The 21,531-nt window shown below is 35.1% G+C and overlaps 1 protein-coding gene across 4 annotated transcripts in view; it reads left to right on the top strand.

The window, feature by feature from the left end:
• Window positions 1–21,531, top strand: part of LOC149790384 (lactadherin-like) — a 193,879-nt gene that overhangs the window by 152,656 nt on the left and 19,692 nt on the right. For all 4 annotated transcript variants that reach the window (XM_089972430.1, XM_089972433.1, XM_089972431.1 and 1 more), the window contains exons 3-7: window positions 3,854–4,059; window positions 11,438–11,560; window positions 12,059–12,197; window positions 14,200–14,334; window positions 19,593–19,765. In XM_089972430.1, coding sequence (XP_089828556.1) covers window positions 3,854–4,059; window positions 11,438–11,560; window positions 12,059–12,197; window positions 14,200–14,334; window positions 19,593–19,765 — 776 coding nt within the window. The remainder of the gene's footprint in view (window positions 1–3,853; window positions 4,060–11,437; window positions 11,561–12,058; window positions 12,198–14,199; window positions 14,335–19,592; window positions 19,766–21,531) is intronic.

Below are 21,531 nucleotides of genomic sequence, written 5' to 3' on the forward strand. Positions count from 1 at the left end.
TATTTGGCGTAAATCTTCAAAATGATACAGGGTAGATAACGCGAATTAATTATCGTTTTATGGGTAGCAATCTTCGTTGATTTTCGGTATGCAACACTACTCCAATTTAGAAGAAGTGCATTATTCCATCTGTGGAAACAATATAACCACCTTCCGCATCCGCCACATATTCACTATAATATAATGCCTTCTACATCTCATATATAAATATTCACTATATTTAGCACAAAAGAAAATGTCATTTTCTGCAAATGGTAGAAATTTTGTAACCACACATATAAACTATCGGTTATCATAATCCTCGTATTACCTTTTGAATTGTCATGACATTAGTTTAAATTTAATCCAAGCTGTTAATATTTTCCTTCTTGTAAAACAAAAATGTGGATGGTAATTTTACAAATGTGGTTGGCAACTTTTTTCGTGAAGGAAATTCATATTTTTCAGATATTTTTCCTTGCAATTAGCAAGAAAAGAGGACTCTAACATTAACGTACGTTTGGGAAAATTTGAATCATGCCGGATAATTTGTATCATGTCTGACATTAATTTTTTTCAATCATTGTACAGTCACAGATTTGTTTCACAAGTCAGTCTTTATGAAATCTGTTAATGTGTTTGAGTTATCATTTATGTCTACGGTAAAAAGAACAAGAGCAACAATTACAACAATAACTGGAGAAATTTTAGAATACAAATTAAACACTTCTCACTGCTAGTAAAAGATAAAGTTTGACTGTATGGCAAGACAAAATATGTCTAGTGTCATGAAGATGATAAAAATCGCCTCATAGAAACAGCTTAATAGTCATTTTAATCTTTTTAATGAAGTCTGATAATTTGTTTTAAATAATAAATTTAAAACCCAGAAGTTCGACTTATTGTTCGTCACAGCCACCAAATGAAGCGCTCCAGGACTTTCATTAAGATTAATCGAGAACGCTCTAACTAATCGAAATCAAACACTTCCTCCCTCGTGTCAAAGTTTAATAATGGTTCTATATCTGTTTGGCAAGTTGGCATATGCAAACTGCAGATGAGTTGAGCAAGGATTGTATCCGCATGTCTACATTGGTACATTTATGGGCCTTAGAATCGAAGAAGTGCCCCTACAACCTACCAAGTTCGATGTATTTGAAATGTGTTTTTTTTTATTCCACGTATTTCATTCAAATTTGATCTCTTCGTAGTGTATCGCTGTCATTTAAAAAATATATCGTTTAGAAGTAGGCTTTTTTCCATTCGGATGATACGTAACTACTCAGCAAAATTCTTCTTGATACGACCTACATATCCAGTCTGCAACGTAATCCTCAATCGGATCAACCTTAGCCTTTTCCGTAATAAAACCCCCAGAAAAATCTTGGTTGTAATAAAAGCGGATTGATTTTCTATTTTTTATTTTTTATTTTTTTTTTACCAAACAGCACACAGTTTGTGCCCAAGAAAGTAGTAAACAACTTGGGATATTTCCCAGTTGTAAATTGTCTACGTAACAGGTCTTTATGGGGGTGCTTACCAGTTATTATGTACTTTTGAGAGAGTGACGCATGTAAGGTGAAGTTGTTTGCATTTTAAACAAACCTGCATAGTGTAGAGAATATTGGCATACCTCTATGCTACGTTGGTTTAATGTGGCTGACATATCTATGGGTATTGTACATGTGGAAATTGTACAGGATCTAAGCACACAGCTAACTAAAGTGACTGCTCCCTTTCGCTAAAAAAAATAACCCGAATTAGTCTAAAAGTACACTATCTTCAGCACCTATTAAAATTGTGAAAATGAATTTACCCAGATTAGAAAATACCAACTTTTGAAAGTGCATAGAATTAATTACCAAATGTATATAATATGTTTAAAAAAAAGTTATCCGCTCTTCTTTTTTATATACAAGTTACCCCTGAAGTTCAGGAAGTGAAAATGACAAAGTAGAGCTAGCAGTTTCTTGAAAGGTACACATCTGGAGTAAGGCCAAGCTGTATTTTTTATAACCCATATTACACCCATCACTCTTACACCAAAATACAGGGAATTAAAGCTTCTTTGAACAGTACCTAAGATATACCCAGGTATCATTTTAAATAACCAGTATTACCAGTCAGGAAATCCGAGGAAATTATTTTCTTTAAACTTCAAACCTTATGCAAAATACGAAACTGTAGAGCGCCACCTTTAAATATATCCAGGTTAAGTAGTATATTGTTATCTGAAAGGAACCTTCTAATCTTTTTAAAAAATATATTAATCAATAATGAAGTTTTCATATACACAGTGACATAGTCTTTAGTCACGTGTTCGAGTGACGATGAGGTCCCTCTAACTGATGTACGCCTGATAAGTATTGTTGCATTCACTGGATGAATGCCGAATTGTTCCGAATGACCACAATGAAAACAGAAACTAGTTTGATATTGTTGACATGGTGTATGTAATGTAATCATAATGAGTGGGTCAGAGTAAGCTTTTACTTTAGAAACATTTGGAATCAAAATGGTTCCCATTTGACGATTCGCACTGGTTTATATTGTGATAGAGCTGCCAAGCACGTATCTAAAAAAAAAAAAACAACCTGTCATTGCATTGGCTTACATATTGTCATAATGAGAAGTCTTTAGGCCTAAATTAAGGCAACGATTAGCTAACACTGCATTTCTTTGCTCTGTATACGTTAGTACATTTCAACATATCAAAAGAGTTACGATAAAGCTGTTTAAATTACTGAACTAAAATTTTGCAACACAAAGGTACAAGCCTGTCAGTAATCACTATAGAATTTCATCGTTGTTATTAATAGTACTAGCAGTTTCAGTCGAATGTTGTATAGTATTCGCCTACCATCCGGGCAGTTTGTAATCCCCCCCCCACCACAATTTTAAAAAATGAAACGCGTCACGGTTATACAAAATGCACACAACTTATTAATTATATTCATAAATTTATAATTTCTAACCTGATTATCGCCAGGTGTTATCTAACACTGTCATCTTGTATGTGATTCAATCCGAATGGAGCGGTGTGAAAAAAATACCAAACGCCTGTGCACGGTCCTTTTCCGGTTTATGGAAAAGTCCTTTTTTTAGTAGGGGTGATATTTCTTAGAATACACATAAACAGAAGGTATATGTCGTTTGATTTAAAAGTTCGCAAAAAATTCCGCAAAATAAAAGGGCAAGCGTTGAAAGTGACTAAACTCCCAATTACACGGATTATTCGGAACACAACGAAGACGATCAACTATGACAGTCATGTTGACTGAAAAATACAGACTCGCCTACGCAGTATGGCGGCCGTCTTGATGAAGAATCTCCAACTGGATTGAAGGACGAAGCAGACGACAGTATTAGAGGGCCCCTGTAGACAAACAAGTTAGAAATTGTAAATTAATTCAAGCATTGACTAAGTTTTGAGCATTTTTTAATATCCTTGGTGCTCGATAGGGCATTTCCTTTTTAAAATCGATAGGGCTTTTCCTTCTTAAACTTGATAGGGCGGTACAATCTGGAAGGGTGGCTGACTAATATAGTGCTGTGCATATGGTTACAATATTTAGTGTGCATATGGTTACAATATTTAGTGTGCATATGGTGGTTACACTATTTAGTGTGTATACGGTTACAATATTTAGTATGGATACGGTTGCAATATTCAGTGTGTATATATGGTTACAATATTTAGAAAACATAAAATTTTTACTGTTTTCCTCACTTCTTGTTAAGTCATATAATGTAATTTTAGTTTCGTTTAATCTGCGCTTTTGTTTTCTTCATAACGTCAACATTTATTTACTCAAAATCTTTCACAAATGTTAAGGATATATCTCATTAAACTGCATTGCAAATTTAATTTCAGTGTGTGAAACAAATGGTCCACTGGGTCTGATAACGGGTGAAATAGAAGACTGGCAAATTACCGCTTCCTCCGTCTACCCGTATGAATGGGACAAAGGGTGTCGGGAAAAATATGCCAGGGTATATCTCCCAAATAAACTGGGCTGGTGCGCTAAGTACAAGTCTTCTTCCGAGTGGTTACAAATCGACCTTGGGGTGGCAGCACGAGTAAGTATTTTTTTTTTTCTCCATTTATATTTATGCATACATAGCGTGTACCAGAGCAGTAGACAAATCCTGGCTCCACAGTGTCGAGCAAAAGCTGGATATCGGACAGGATAAAGTTAGCCAACCGCCACAAGGAGGCAAACCAACCAAAATTAAATATGCAGAGGCTAAATATAAAAAGTAATGGTGTTGCAACCACCCGAAAGCAGATAAAACATATATACCTGCCAAAAGGTCGGGTCCTAAGTAAGGCTATGTAAGCTATACTAATGTCTTGATATATCAGTGTTGTGGGGACTCCAAGTTTCATATCATCACTAAATATAGCAAATGACTTGTGGCGGCGAGGTAACCTTCTTGCTGCTATAAGTACTCTTCCCTTTTTTTGTCGGCGTCTACTAATTTGATATATATCCATTAGCAGAGCAGGTTGTGTGAATGACACTATGGTGTTCCTTTTTGTTCGCAATATTTTGGCTCAGTTTCGAAGCAATGAATACTATTACAGGCCGAAGCCTCCTTGTTTTCTTGCAGCCGAAGACAAATGCAGGATCCCACCAGAAACAACTATTCTTTGCAGCCTCTAAACTACTATAGCCTACTATTCGAAAGAATGGGACGGCATTTGAATATGTCACGTAGTTGAAACTACTGTAGCGTAATATTCGAAAGAATGGGACGGCATTTTGTATATGTCATATAGTTGAAACGACTGTAGCATAATATTCGAAAGAATGGGACGGCATTTTGTATACGTCATATAGCTGAATGAGCGCGACAGACAGAAACCAAAAAGCTCAATGTCATTTAGATGATCATATTTTCTTAGAAAAAAAACACACAAACTGATTGGTTACATGGACTGTAAGTTTGTTGCGCCATTAAAACTATAGGATCTCGACCAGTCTCAATATTAATGGAGGTTACTGTATCGTAGTTTAGACAACCTCGGGTAAATCAGGTCCCTTAAGAACTTATTAATATAGTCAGGAGCCTTTTTAACAACTGTGTTTTATTTTTGTGCGTGTACAAAATTAACGACGTAACGGAGGCGGCTTATTTTGACATCTAGGTTATTTTGAAGTTACAGACTTCTTTAAATGTAAATGATGTGCACTGCTAGCAAGAATTTGACGAGTTAATGGCTCTCCGGTCGTTACGAATAGGCAATAAATAAATCAGCTCTGACGTCAGTATGTTTCTTCAGTCAACTTTTCAATGGAACAACTGTTAGTGGAACCTGGAGCGTACGCGGCAATTAATCTCGAACTTAGATGACAAAAGAAAAACAAAACATATGAGAAAGACGTCTCACAAAGTATGGTTCATGGCAACCTCATCGATTCTACGATGAACGTTTCTTTTTCTTTTTAAACAAAGCTCTAAATCAATGAAACCTATTCATAATGGTAAATCTTTGACAATTTTAAAAGCGACCATATTCAAAAATTGAAAAATAAGTAGCGCAAATCCAGACAAAATGACAGCATTTCCCTTTACCTTTATTTGTGAAGCAGAGACCCCCAACTTTTGAATTTGAACCCCCAGTTTTGACACCAAGGTTTGTTTATTATTCAGTCTGAGATGCAGTTCTGACACCAAGGGGATTTTCAACTCTCAATCTTGCACCCTTACGGGATAGACTGCACGAGGAATCTCATTAAACGGATGGCATATACGTACATATCGTTTTAAAAGATCGCTTGCTATCCTAACTCAGTGTCACCTTCTCAGGCACAATTGCAGTTAATAGCTGCAATCATGATGTTCGGACACATTTAATCACATGCTGACCGCCTTATTCAACACAAACACATTTAACCACACCGTGACCGACTTATTCAACACAAACACATTTAATTACATTCTGGCCGCCTTATTCAACGCAAACACATTTAAGCACACCGTGACTGCCTTATTCAACACAGACACATTTAATCATATTCTGACCGCCTTATTCTACAGAAACACAGTTAGTCACATTATGGCCGCATTATTCAACACAAACACAGCCCGCCTTATTCAACACAGACACATTTAATCACATTCTGGCCGCCTTATTAAACACAAACACATCCCGCCTTATTCAACACAAACACATTTAATTACATTCTGACCGTCTTATTAAAAACAAACACATTTAACCACACCGTGACTGACTTATTCAACACAAACACATTTAATCACATTCTGGCCGCCTTATTCAACACAAACACATTTAAGCACACCGTGGCTGCCTTATTCAACACAGACACATTTAGTCATATTCGGACCGCCTTATTCAGCTCAAACACATTTAACGACACAGTCACTGCCTTATTCAACACAGAAAATTTAACCACACCGTGACTGCCTTATTCAACACGAACACGCTTAGTCACTTTTTGACAGCCTTATTCAACACAAACACATTTAATTACATTCTGACGGCCTTATTCAACACAAGTACATTTAACCACACCGTGACTGCCTTATTCAACACAAACACATTTAATCACACCATGACTGCCTTATTCAACACAAACACATTTAATCACATTCTGGCCGCCTTATTCAACACAAACACAACCCTCCTTATTCAATACAGACACGTTTAATCCCATTCTGACCGCCTTATTAACGCAAACACATTTAACCACACCGCCACTGCCATATTTAACACGGACACATTTATCCACATTCTGACGGCCCTTTCAGAACAGATTTGTGTAATCCCGAGATTCTTATGAACTATCTAGTTACTATGAGTTGAAGTGCGTTTAACTAACGCTCAGCAATAACATACATATTTACATCATACCTGAAATACATGGAAACTGTTACTTATTGTACGTATGTAAAATATATACCTTAATTTGTACATACAACAATTATATATAGTATTTATTTGCGTCTCATTCTCCACGAGCTATGGCAGCACCATTTTACGTTCTAGTGTATTGTTTAATATTGATGCCTAGTTGACCTCGTACTAAATATAGCTCTTTGTTTTAAAAATAGTTCTCTGCCCCCCCCCCCCCCCAACACATGCACATTCTTCGAAACTCAAGCTGCAAGATCATTCTTCTGAATGGGAAGACTCGTAACGCTCTTGAACTCTAAACGTGTTTGTGCACGTTAAGAAAGACATTTAGAATCACCCAGGAGATTGTGGATTGATTCTCGTCCTGATTCACAAAGCTGAACTTACCATATGTTGATCGCGGGTCCCAGTCTAGCTCTTCCACTGAGAATTGGTTATTCTTATCTTTAAGTTGTAATAGAACACAAAAGAAACTGCTAAATCATGCTGCGACTTGTGAACATGAACTTGTTCCTATTCAATATTTTACAGCCATCCAACTTTTATAGTTTTGTGAGAATGCACGATTTCAGCACAATACATTTGTCATTTATTGAAACATGAATGGGGAGCATTGGTGTCACTGTATTCTGGATTAACAGGTTTCATCACCATGTTAATTAAACACCCAGTTTAGCTTTAGAAGTTTTGAGGATCTGGCAACTTGAAGATTTTTCTTGATTTTAAATCTCTTAACAGTAAGATGTAAGAGAGGCAAACATGGAAGGTGTCAATACCAAATATAAAAAAGTATAGAACTAATAGTCAGAATGCACTATAACTATAATTCTTTGTATCCCCCACCCTCCCCCGATCCACAGTTTTAGTTTGTTATAATGATTATTAATACTGCATCATCACAGACATTCAAACAATCAGGAAGCCCTTATGGATTCATAAGCTGATTTGAAACTGATTTTCCTGTGGTTTTTTTTTTTTTTGGGGGGGGGGGCTGCGCATTTATTGCAAACAAAGTATTATCATTTATTCACCAGATGTTCCAAGACAAATGTTTGAGAAATTCTACGTTTTGACCGAATTTGAAAATTTAAGGAAAATTGTGCGATACAATCAGATTAAATCGAATGTACTGGACCACAGGAAGGGGTCTAACCTGTTGGTTAACATAATGGATGAAGAACAGTTTGCTCTTGAAATCCGCAACCATCATTCCTCCACTGACATTCAGTACTACCTATACTGTTAACTCAATCTCGTGAGGTCAAAACGAAATCCAACACCAGTATCTTGGACCTATTGTCTAGTAATGAATAGTGGGTTAAAATATCTGATGAATTCGTTGTGACAGTATAAAATTATTTTTTTTTCTGCCTGGTGTTGTGTACTTGAAAAGTGAGCGATTTAGCAAGTGTCATTATCCTTCTTATCGCACGTGTTATCTAAAATATGTCAACTGTGCTCCACTCAGAATGGTAGCTTATCAATTCAGCCTGATACATATATGGATGCTAGTTTTTTTTTATATAAAAAAATATATCTCCTGAAAGGTAGAATATTACATCAATGTAGACGAAGAATGACAACCAAACAGCGGAATGTATTGTAGGGATGGAGATAACTTTTTTTTACCTATTGATGTGGTCGGGGTGGAAAGGGGGCTTGACGTATGCGCTTAACTTAATACGATATCTACCTTTATAGGACACATGACCAATAATCTGGTTATTACTGGATGGTCTGGATTGCACCATGATTTATTAATTGTGAATGGATTCAACCCTTTGTAAAGCATTTGCTACTGTAGATAATATCATATCCAGTAGGAGTTGTCTCAGTTATCAGATGATACCGAGTTGAATATTCGTGGAGTTATTCGAATTGTAAATATTTATTTTGTTAATAGTTTGGTCCCTATAAACTATTGGTATGAAAATATTCTAACTCGTGTAACGCAGAATAGGATAGATACATTAGCACTACGATTAAATAACGCCAGATCATTAAAAATATGGTCAAATTATTATGTTACACAAACACACACACACACACACACACACACACAACTATGGCCAAATTATTGTCACACACACACACACACACACACACACACAAAACTATGGCCAAATTATTATGTCACACACACACACACACAACTATGGCAAAATTATTGTGTCAAAATTGAACTGGTACGATTACCGTTATAAGCGATTGACAGGGATTATCATTTTTTTGTATAGCAAGACAGTTTAAACCTTTTTGTTTGTTCAAACCATTGGTACGAGCTACAGCTTCGGACTAGTAAATCCCCAACAGGCCACGTTAAATATCATCGGAACAGTACTACGTCTTATAAATTCCTATATACTTAGAAGTTATGAGAGAGAAGTTTTTTAATTTTTTTTATTTGTAAGTTAGGCTGGCTTATAATTAGTTGCCGTAAATATTTTAAACAGGACGAATTAATCGGAAATAAAATTTGAGTAGCTTTCTACCTTTGTGAACCTTGATCTCAACAAGCGTCAAGATTGGTTTGAAAAGAAAAGGTTTAAAGCGTTAAATTCGTGGTCACATTTCTTTGTTTTAACCACTAACTGTAATACGTTCTCAGAACACCATAGCAAAATGCATCGCAGAAGAACAGGTTAGGAGGTTAGACGTCTCTTACGAGATAAAGGAGGGCGCGCTGGGCCTGTTCTACATACCAAACTCGCAGGGAGGATACGGTCTTTGTAAGGATAGCAAGCAAAGTCTGACAGAAAGGATACTGCATTTGTAAGGACTAATAAGGATGGGAAGGACAGTCTGACAAGGATTAAACCACCTGTGTAACGACTTGTATAAAGATAGAAAGCAAAGTCGGACAGGGAGGGGGCAGCCTTTGTATAAAGATAGCAAGCACAGTCTGACAGGGAGGATACAACCTTTGTAAAATTAGGAAGGAAAGTCTGACAGGGAAAATATTGCCTTTGTAACGACTTGTACGGATAGCAAGCTAAGTCGGACAAGGAAGATACAGCCTTTGTATGGATAACAAGAGAGGGAGGATATAGCCTTTGTATCAAAGTCGGACAGGGAGGATAGCAAGCAAAGTCTGATGTTTGATAGTTGTAACTGATTTAATATGAAATAACATTGTTATGAAATGTAGCCATGGTAATTTGTCACGTGACAGACATATCTGCGACGGTTTAAAAAAAAGTGGTTCTTATTTTTAGATTGTGATTGCTTTACAGGGCGTTTTCCTTAATCCAAAGACAAATCCTATGGGAGGTAACGACTCTTAAATAAAAGCAGCCTTAGAAATACGAGTATTTTTGACGATTTATACATCGTTTTCCTTTTAAAAAAGTATGTGTTTGCCTTATATGGCCATTGTACTAAAGGGTTCTTCCAATTTTAAGCTGAAGCCAAATGGCCGTACGTTCTCTGTAATTTAATTGCATTGCAATAACCTCATCGAAAGAGTTACCGGTTGTCTCATTCATAAACCTTGCTTAACCATAAATTTGATATCCTTTAGAAATTTACTCTTAGCCATATTGTATTGCCTTTAGATGATACTAATGGTGGGTTTCGAGTTGGTGGCATTTAATAGTTAAAGGTAAAAATAGTTGTTAAATCGCTCAATTATTTTCGTCAGACGCACGACATCTCCAAATGTGGCTGTCACGACCATATTAAAAAGAAATATCTTTTAGACCGCATATAATTAATTAAAGATGCAGATAATTAATTAAAGATGCAGATAATTTATTAAAGATGAAAATGAAAAAGTCCAATCCACTTTCTTTCCTACTCAATTCACATTCCAGGTACGATAAATTATTTCACTTAACCTAATAAATCATTCATAAAATTTTGTAGGTTTGATAAAAAATGTTATCTAATATCGTCATGTCTGTTGGAATGTAATAGTGGTTGTGTGAAAAGTCATTTAATAGATCATTACCCCTTAAAAATACACGCAATACAAATTAAAAAAGCAAAATTTAAAAAAAAATATTGATGTGCCGTCAAAGACACAAGTACCACATGAGTTATTACTAGCCTAAAATGTGGAAAGCATGAAGGACAGATTCTTTTGGGCCATTGGAATACAGCACCCACTCGGGAAATAAAACTGACATAAAGGCAGTGTGTATGTACGTGTGTGTGCTTGGGTTTCTAACGTAGCTTTAACAATTTGAGTCATTTCGCTACGATGTCTGCAGTGTGGCAGTTTATAGTGATATCTAGCACTGGGGCATCATGCCGCAGACATGTAGCACGATGTCCCATCCAGACACATTATCCTGACACCAAGCTGACCAGTCCTAACACAAACACACAAACCTCTTAATGGTGAGCGCCAACAAGCGGGTCAGCTTTTAATACACACACACACACACACACAGATATGTATATATATATATATATATATATATATATATATATATATATATATATATATATATATATATATATATATATGCATATGCGTGAAAACGTCTTTTCACCATAAGCATCAATCCTGTTCGTTGAAACGTACCAAGGAGACCAACTTGAAACATTTAAAGAAATCTTCTTCATCTTTAGGTTACTGGGGTCTTGACCCAAGGACGAGCTGATGGAGCCGAGTGGGTAACGGCATTCATGGTTTCATACAGTATGAATGCTTACAACTGGAACTATGTAATCGACCAGTACGGGAATCAGAAGGTAAAGCGTTTTCGTTCTTATGTTATGCAATGCTAGTGCATAACGTAAGTTAAGAGAAATCGATGAAGTTTATGTGTCCCTTGAATGATCGATCGAATTCCATGATCACAAAATTTAGTAAAGAACAGATCACCTAGGGGTAGTCAACGTTTCATTTTTCTCCCATGGTTTTATTCAGAATTCAATGAGGAATATCAATTTTACAGTAAGGAAGTATCGTTATCTTGAAACGATTTTGTGATTGCTTGATAGCCTCTGGATATTTATAAAATGCTCCAGAGATTAAATGTGATCCAATTATGATCTGCTACACTATCTGCAGATATCCATAGAAATTCCGCAAATATAATTAGCTGTAACGGAAAATTAAATTGTATGCATAATATAAGGAACACAAATAGATTTATCGTGTTCCCTTCTCATTATTACTTTATCTTCTGTGATTATGATGTATAATGATATGATCAGGACTTTTATTATTTTCTTTTTTCTATTTAGTTATTTGAGGGAAACACAGACTCCTACTCTGTGAAGCACTCATACTTTGACGAACCAGTCATTGCCAGATATATTAAATTTCATACAGTACAGTGGAACCGCCATCCCAGCATGAGAGTGGAAGTCCTCGGTTGTCAGTGTAAGTATATGCAAATTTTCATTCAGTACAGTGGAACCGCCCTCCCAGCATGAGAGTGGGAGTCCATGGTTTTCATTGTAAGTCGATATAAAATTTCATACAGTATAGTGGCACCGACATTCCAACATGAGGGTGGAAGTCCTCGGTTGTCAGTGTAAGTCGACTCTTTTAAAGTGTATTTGGAGAGAGACCTTAGATTCATGAACTGTTTTCACAATACATTTTAACATTATTCTTCACGTTCAACGTTGTCCGCAGGAACAGACAATCCTGGCAAGACGGTGAGAGTATTTGGTTTTCAGCATAGGTAATCTTTGTTATCATATTCTCTGTGTTTTAATTAGGTCTTGAGCAAAATTAAAAATATTAGAACGCCTTATGGTGATAAAGCCGGGGTAGTTCTATTAGAGGTCCGTTATAGTTGAAGTTGGAAATAATTGAGACTTTTTGATATGGGGGAACATTGTATTTTTATTAAATAAATGCCAGCATTTTATCCAAGAATTTATAAGAATACTTGTGAGAATTGGTACACTTATATAAGTTTAAAACCTTTAGATGATGATGAACAAGAGTAACACGAATGTTTTCAGCTCCTGAACAAGGCATGTAGACCATATACGAAGTCGTGTTACGACATATAAGGTAAGTCCTCTGACACCGTATTCTCCCATGACCTGATACATGAGGTAAGTCATCAGGAACTGAACCCTCCCGTGATATGATATACGAAGTTAATCTCGGACCGTCTTTTCCTATGATGTGATATATAAGGTAAGTCCTCAGGGACCGTATTCACCTGTGATATGAGGAATGAGGGAAGTCCTCAGGGACCGTATTCACCTGTGATATGACGAATGAGGGAAGTCCTCAGGGACCGTATTCACCTGTGATATGACGAATGAGGGAAGTCGTCAGTATTAACCAAACTTTATAAACACGAATCTAAAGCTCAGAAACAAGACTATACTAAGATGATTATTTTAAATCTGCGTTATGCAGGTAGAAAAGCAGACATTTAAAAAATTATTAACGTTGCGCGGATCTTGTTTTAATTTCAATTTATTACATAGTGCCAGACTTTCCATATTTCAAGTCTGAGTTCGCTTCTTTGCTGATACCTTGACTAGGAGAAAGGAACATTTCAATGAACGTTTAATTGTCATCAAAGAATGAAATATAGATGCACTATCTCGAATTCCGTGAAACAGAGTTTTGTTTTTATTGCTGAGAACCAGAAGGTTTCCTCAAATTTAATGAATTTCTCAACTGTTTTTTTTTCTATTACAAAAAAAATGTCAAATGTGTACAGTTGGAACTAATTATCATTTTATTAAAATATGAGAATGTTGTTAAAATATTAGTTGCCAGATAACGTGAAACCTCAGTGTGAAAAGAAATTATGAAAACTTTACTGCAAATTGGAGGAAAAACGTTACTGCCAAGTACATCATCTTCACCTTACTGTTGAACGCATTGAAGAATACACCGTGTCTTCAACCCATTAAATGATATTTTAAATGAAAATGAACGAAGCCTTCCGTGTATTCACCTGTTATTGTCCATTTGCAAATAATGGAGTTAAACTGAATTCAGTTTAGAAGTAAGGCACCCATATGAGAAATATTGTATTTTGGCTGCTCCATGAACATTGCTAAAAGATGCAACGCCCATCACTTTTTTTGTTACTGTCCTTAGCATTTCAAATGGAAAATTGTTTTTTTTTAAAAACAATGTGTTCTACTTTTTGTGTTGCTTTATAAAGACAAGTGAGCCATGGTCCTATAAAGAGCGTTAAGAAAATGGCCTAGCCCCACTTTAGTCTTGTCCTTTCTTTTTTTAACCGCAGATGAGGATAATGAAGAACTTCACGTGTTTACGCTTTCTCTTCAAGATCCGAGTTCATTTTCTACATCGCCGCAGCAATCCAGTACATTTATAGATTACCCTAAACTATTGTCCGTGCTAAAATTAAAACAAATACTTTATTTTTTATCTACAGTATGCAAGGTGCCACTGGGCTTGCCACCGTATGGAAAGATTACCGCGTCAACTTCGGCCAAGAAGGAGCATTCCTGTCAGGCGGAGGATGGTAACATTCTTAGCCATAAAGGATGGTGTGCTCGCAAGAAAGACGGTATGTTTCCTTTTAATGACGTAAAAATGCTATTTGAAGTAACTGTTGCTGCACTTCTACAACTTTCCTCTGAAGCGTTTAGGCTCATTCAAAATACTTGAGCAAACGCATATTTTCCATGCGGATGACACTCTATTTTTTAAATGGAAATGCATATTCCCCATACGGAATACACTCGTTAATTATTCAGTTGAAATGCCTACACCACATGTCGATGACACTCTTTGACTACTCACTGGAAATGCAATTCCCCATGCACTCATTGATTATTCAGTTGAAATGCCTACTCCCCATAGGAAGGTCAATATTTGGTAATTAAATTGATAAAGGAAATAAGCACGATTAAATAGCTCATATGTTGAAACTTATAGAAATAATACAGTATACATTGACTTATCTAGACGATAATATAAATTAATATCACAAAAAATGTTCACTTGGTCTGTATGCACGTGATGTTGCATTGTTGTGAATGCGTTGAGAAGTTCGTTGACACTAGTGTCATAAGTACTTGATTTGAAAGAAGAAACAACATAAATAAATATTCGTTGGAACCATGCCTTTAGTTTATTTTTAAAATGTAACATTTTGAACCATGTCTTTTGTGTACAGTATATTTTAAACGTAACATTTAGAACCACATCTTTAGTTTTTGTTTAGAATGTAACATTTTGGAACCATGTCTTTAATTTTTATTTAGAATGTGACATGTGGGAACCATGTCTTCAAGTTTTGTTTAGAATGTAACATGTGGGAACCATGTCTTTAGGTTTTTTTTAGAAAATAACATGTGGGAACCATGTCTTAGTTTTTGTTTAGAATGTAACATGTGGGAACCATGTCTTTAGGTTTTGTTTAGAATGTAACATGTGGGAACCATGTCTTTAGGTTTTGTTTAGAATGTAACATGTGGGAACCATGTCTTTAGTTTTTGTTTAGAACGTAACATGCGGGAACCATGTCTTTATTTTTTGTTTAGAATACATGTGGGAACCATGTCTTTAGTTTTTGTTTAGAATGTAACATGTGGAAACCATGTCTTTAGCTTTTGTTTAGAACGTAACATGCGGGAAACATGTCTTCAATTTTGATTAGAATGTAATATTTTGGAACCATGTCTTTAGTTTTTGTGCAGAATGTTATAGTTGCTTAACGATTGTTGCATTCTTAACGACAGTGAAGCATACGGCAAAGTCAGTTGTTGTCATTTCAGAAATGATAAATAAATAAGCAGTACATTCTATAGTTGTTCTATTTATTTCCAAAACTCTGAAGATAATTTAAAACCTGTTAACTTGCGTACAGATATATAGCTCTAAGGAAATTTGTCGTTAAATTTGTTGTGCCCTATATTAATTTATAGCAAAAAAAAACATTTACATTCACAATAGGATGTGCATGATATCCTGTCATAAACAAACGAAAATTAAAACGTGACAGCTGTGTTTCACGACTGTCTTTACTGTATTTTTGTAGAAAGATACACTTCCTAGACAAGTTGAAACTCATAAACTTGTCTGATTTTGTCATCTTGAACAGGAATGATATGGTTTCGCAGTGATAAACTTAGAATACATAGTACAGCACGTTAGCGTGCATTTCCTTTTGTAAGACCTGGAATTTATTCAGCTATGAAAATACATGCTTTTGAAATGCCCTTACAAAATGATTCTACGTTTATACCTTCTGATATTTAGGCATTCAGTTTATTCTAGGGCATATAATTATGATGTATTCATTTTGGAGCGATATATATTCTACACTATGATCCATAAAGAATCTATAATTTACTTAGAAACCATTTGCTTAACCTCCTAACCAGCAAAATATGCGATTTATTTAATATCTATCTGTAAACAGACACTAGATTGATACCCTAAACACCAACCTTTTTTCACAAGGTTATACAAAAGTAAATATATTTAAACCACAAGGAGTTCACACAAAGACTTTATAGTTAAGATTTGGGGTCCTTAACTGTTGAGCACATCACAATGAATCGTGTATAAGAGCACGCTTGAACTGCAAACAGCAGTAGGGTTATCTTTTCATGTTATCTTACCCGGGTTTTGGGTAGAGAACCTGTCAAAGATCCTGTCAAGCGACTGTCTCGCATAACATTTTCCGCGCTACTGGGCGGAAGGTATTTCTCTTTTATCCTTTGCACGTCATATGATATTTTTTTTCGCAAGCAAACTGAAGGAAAGAATACAAAGGTTAAACCAACTATATATATATATATATATATATATATATATATATATATATATATATATATATATATATATATATATATATATATATATATATATATATATATCAACATTATATAGAAGAAAAAATAAATGATTATGTCATGAATAGTCTTTCTTGCGCCTCTTTCACGGCACGGTGATAATCATCCATAAAGCTATATAACTGTGTGTTCCATTATAAAACAAACACTTATCCTTACCGACATATTCATACGTGGTATTCTTAGACTGTTCTTGTAATATCTGAGATTCGACTCATTCAGTTCACTCTGTTCTGGATATGCCAGTAAAGTATCCTCCTCTAATTATCGGTAGAAGTGTCTCATTAGTCGTTGTACTCTCTAACTGTTTTGTCTAATTGCATGATGCGTTGTGAATGTTTGTGATATTTTCAATGATATTTTTTTAAAACTAGCACGTAAAGGGCATAAATGCAAATAAGCATTAAAGGTATATAACCGTGTCAGTCACTGTCCATCAAACATGAAATTAGTTCTGAAACTGGGTCTTTACAAACATTTACCATTAATTCTTCCTAAGAACCTAGTCAATGGTCCTTCATGTGACTCGAATATACACTAATAAATACCAGAGCGTCGCTTCTTTTTCGATGACCCATTGAATTTAAAAGTACTCGGTGGAAATTTGTATACTCTAAATTTCAAGCACAGAAAACTCATTGAAAGAGGTAATATAACCAGTTCTGTCAAGATAAAAGTAAATAATGTTAAATAAACACGACATAAAAATATGCGTGAGTTTTGTTTGTCAATATTTTGAAAATAAATATTGCTAGATGATAAAAGTATGTAATTAAGGAAGTTCAATATAGATGCCATGTAACATGATCCCAGCAATGAGAGAACTTGGCCTGCCAGATATATATCTCTATGTATATTCTGACTTTTATCCAAAAAGTACCACAACAAAACGTACCGGTGGTCATAACACTCTTAGATGATCACAAATCTGATCGGTAGCTGTTGGTACCTCGCATATCAACATTTATCGTCATGTCAAGTCTCAATAATGCGTCAACCACGCTAGGTCGCACACTGCATTCAGTATCCAAGCGTTTAGGCACTCTCACTGTTAAATTTGTAGAACATGTCAGAGCATTTAGTTGGTATTGAAATTCCAGAGCTACCATAGGCTGCACACACACATACACACACGCACACAGATATATATATATATATATATATATATATATATATATATATATATATATATATATATATATATATATATATATATATATATATATGTATATATATATATATATATATACACATGTGCTCATCCAGTTGGTGATGCAGTTTATCTGTTGCTGACAGTGAAACCAATTTTGCCATAAATATATGACACATTGAGCAATACTTGTTAATGCTGAGCAGTTTCTGGGGGAAAACGTTTACCAAACATTTATTATGTTAGGATTGGTGCAATAATAAGAGCTCGCCAAATTTGATCACATTAGGATTGGTGCAATAACAATAGTTTTTGTGCAGTAATAACAATTTATCAAACTTACAACATTAAGATAGGTGCACTGATATGATATGAATTGACATCTTTCTATCGAGAAAAAAAAAGAACAGAGCAAGCAACGGTGACTTTCAGCACGTAATTCATCCTATCGCACACGGTGAGCCAAGAAAAACGGTGACTTTCACCACTTAAGTCATCCAATCGCACATGGTGAATTTTCTGTCTTGTATTGGTCTGTTTTCCCCACATCCTGATTCAGCTGGAAGTTTGTGGTTGCTAGTTCTTCGTTTTTGCAGTTGCAAATAAGCATTTCTTTCTAAATATATCAAGTACTTTTCAAAGTTTTAATCTCGTCTGATTAATTGGTAAGTCATTCCTTTCTCGATGTAGCTTCAAATCTTCAGTTCCATTCCTGCATTAATAAGTCATTTAAACATCGTGCAACGCTTACTTTCAGAGGGTTATGTATTCATGCTGTTGATAGATCAGATCGATTCTTCCGACTGAATCACATTATTTCTTATATATTCAAACCATTTATAAGTGAAACAGGAATGTATATCACTGAACATTTTGTATATTTTTAAAACGTTGTGTTGTCTTTCTATTTATTATTGAGATCCAAAAGTCCAATCACGAGACATTTAGTATAGGTGTCGATTGATTTCCTACCAAGCTCTGAATACACAAAAATAGCTGGAGTTCTCTTTCTGAGCTTTGGTATAAGTCTTAGGAATTCAGGTCGAACATTTCAACACACTGGGTAATTTCGAACCCCCTAACTTCACATCCGTACCTTAATATTGGTAAATTGTGTGATGGAACAGTTGTAACATTGCACCGGTTGGAACGTGCAGATTACTTACTATTCTGCAGAGAAGACACGTTGCTTTCTATTGGTTATTCAAGATCGGGATTCATAGCTTTAAAATCGCCGAGTTTTTGAGAAATGACACTTAGGTATTTGAATTCCTCACAAGCGGAAATGATTGTTTCCATCAGTTTACATACAAGTACTTTTAACGAAACGAATTTTATAAGGTGTTTACGAATAACGGGAAGATATGTAGTCTCTATTTCCCACTATGACCAGAAGAACGAAATTGCACGAGAGGCGGACAGAAACGGAGTTTACAATTTTGCATTAATTTTTTTTATACTCAAATCTGATTAAATTATCGCCTTTTTTGAAGTTGTGTTTTTAAAAAAAATACAATATAAGCATTTGCAACCATTCTGTCACTATATGATGGATATTTTAATATATCTGCATTGAAAATTCTTGCAAAGTCAGTATCACTCCTTGCATATTTATCAATAAAATCCTTTCTAAAATTGAAACCAATATGTATCCTTTAACGATAGAAGGAACCATCGACTGCTAGTTCATTAGCTATCACATATGTTAAATACCTTCGAAATTTCAAAAAGCATGGTTGGCCTAGAACATTGAATTAGTTCAAGAGTATTTCTGACTGGCAAGGTAATCTTCGATGTTTCCTCTTTTTCCAGAGAAACAATGGTTGCAGATTGACATTGGACCCCCGACCCTTGTGACAGGGATAATTACTAAAGGGCGTGCGGATGGCATGAAGAAACACTGGGTCAAACGCTTTAGCTTATCCTACAGCAATGATTCAAATGTCTGGTACAAATATAAAGATGCCCATCACATGGACCCAAAGGTAGGTAACTCTAATATTCTTCCGCTTTCATACTAATGTTGCACAGTCTGCGGGTCAACATGTGATTGTTATATATTTTGTGGAGAAGCGTAAATTTTGTCTGGGTAACAAAGAAACCTTCGAGCTCCAAACATCTGTCGTCGAAAAAGCCAAAAAAAAATGACATATTGTAAAGGATAGTTTTCGATACGTAACGTGGCATGAAAAGAGCTATGATTCTGTTATCGTAGTAGAAACGCAGAGTTTCCGCAAAGGGTTGAGATAATGGAAAATGACTGCTTTTCTTGGAAATAAATATAGATCACGCTTCCCTACGTTGTATCGCTTTTCGAATTTCAGTTATATAGATGTTTCGAGTTATGGGAGGTTTCAATGGATAATGTCATTGCTTTCATTTGTTATCACTTAGCTTCTTATTGTGAGAAGAATTTTGTTTTATTGAGATTACTGAGGAAAACAATAATATTTTCTGTTGGGAGTTCTTTTTATAATTTTGTTTTTATAATCAATCTAAGATTGCAAGGAACTGAACTTAAAGTGAATTGAAAATTAATTTGGAAGAATTAACAAAGTCATATGAATTTCAGTTTTGCTCCAAATGACAATTTGGAATGTAAATCGTAATCGATATCAAGTCTGCATTTCATTTCGCTTCACGCGCTATCACAAGAGCAGACGAAAATTGGTTCTTCAGTTGAAATAAATATTTCGCTCTCATATTGGAGAAGTATTCTATACACTTATGGATCATTCGGTACATTGAACAATTTTGTATGCTGCTTTTAGCTCATGGAACTTAAAAATGGATGTGTAAATGTACACTTTTATAAATGATTGCGGACAACCTTGTTGGTATTGAGGATGGAATAGCAACAAGCTGTGAGCAGACGAATGTTAGAAAGAAAAACGAAACCATTTCGTCGATGACATTGTATCTAAATTAGGCTCATTACTTGGCATTCGAATTGCCTCCAGTATATTTAAATATACTTTCTCTGAAGGATGCCCTGGTTTGCCATTTTGGAACGCCGTCACATATTTTTTTTTCCAGCAAATTAATTTAAATAACGCAGTGTAAATATTTAATATGACAACAAAACTACCCTTTATTTTGAAATATAGTTTCTGACAGAGAAAGAGAAATGTCTATAAACTTATGTAAATGTGTTAAAATGTACGTGCTTTTCTTACAGATAGATAGAGATATAGAGACGGAGTTATTAACCTCACCAGCTTCACCATAGTCATTCACCAAATGGTCATAATAGCTTTTTTCGAACGGAAACAATGTTTTCATGAACAGCCATGTACATATCATTAACACTGTTATTAATTCTATTATTTATTCATATATCTCATGCTTTTAATCGGATATAATAACTTATACAGTATTTAATTGTTTTAACAGATAAATGTACTCAGCTTTGCGTAAAAACAGAATAACATGGACCTGCCAGCAGCGTTTTCCAACATTTAGCAGGGTCAATCTTCGTATTTATGCAATGTTTTATTTTGAATTTAACATTTGACCTTTGATCTCATTACAGAGTATAAATTTGCTTTGAGCTTGATGATGGAGAAGGGTCTACACGAGTGCCCACGCTATCACGATAGATTATTTTATAACCATATTGTGTTGTGATTAATTAATACTACCCCCTGAATTTCTTCAGTCTTCGATGGTGACATGTTCTGTCTGTTGTATTGTCTTGGTGAAAATATTTCAACAATGCCAAAAAATGTCAGCAAACAGAATTAATATAATT

The sequence above is a fragment of the Sinohyriopsis cumingii genome, chromosome 10, assembly GCF_028554795.1.
Source record: "Sinohyriopsis cumingii isolate HCF-2022 chromosome 10, ASM2855479v2, whole genome shotgun sequence".
NCBI lineage: Eukaryota > Metazoa > Mollusca > Bivalvia > Unionida > Unionidae > Sinohyriopsis > Sinohyriopsis cumingii.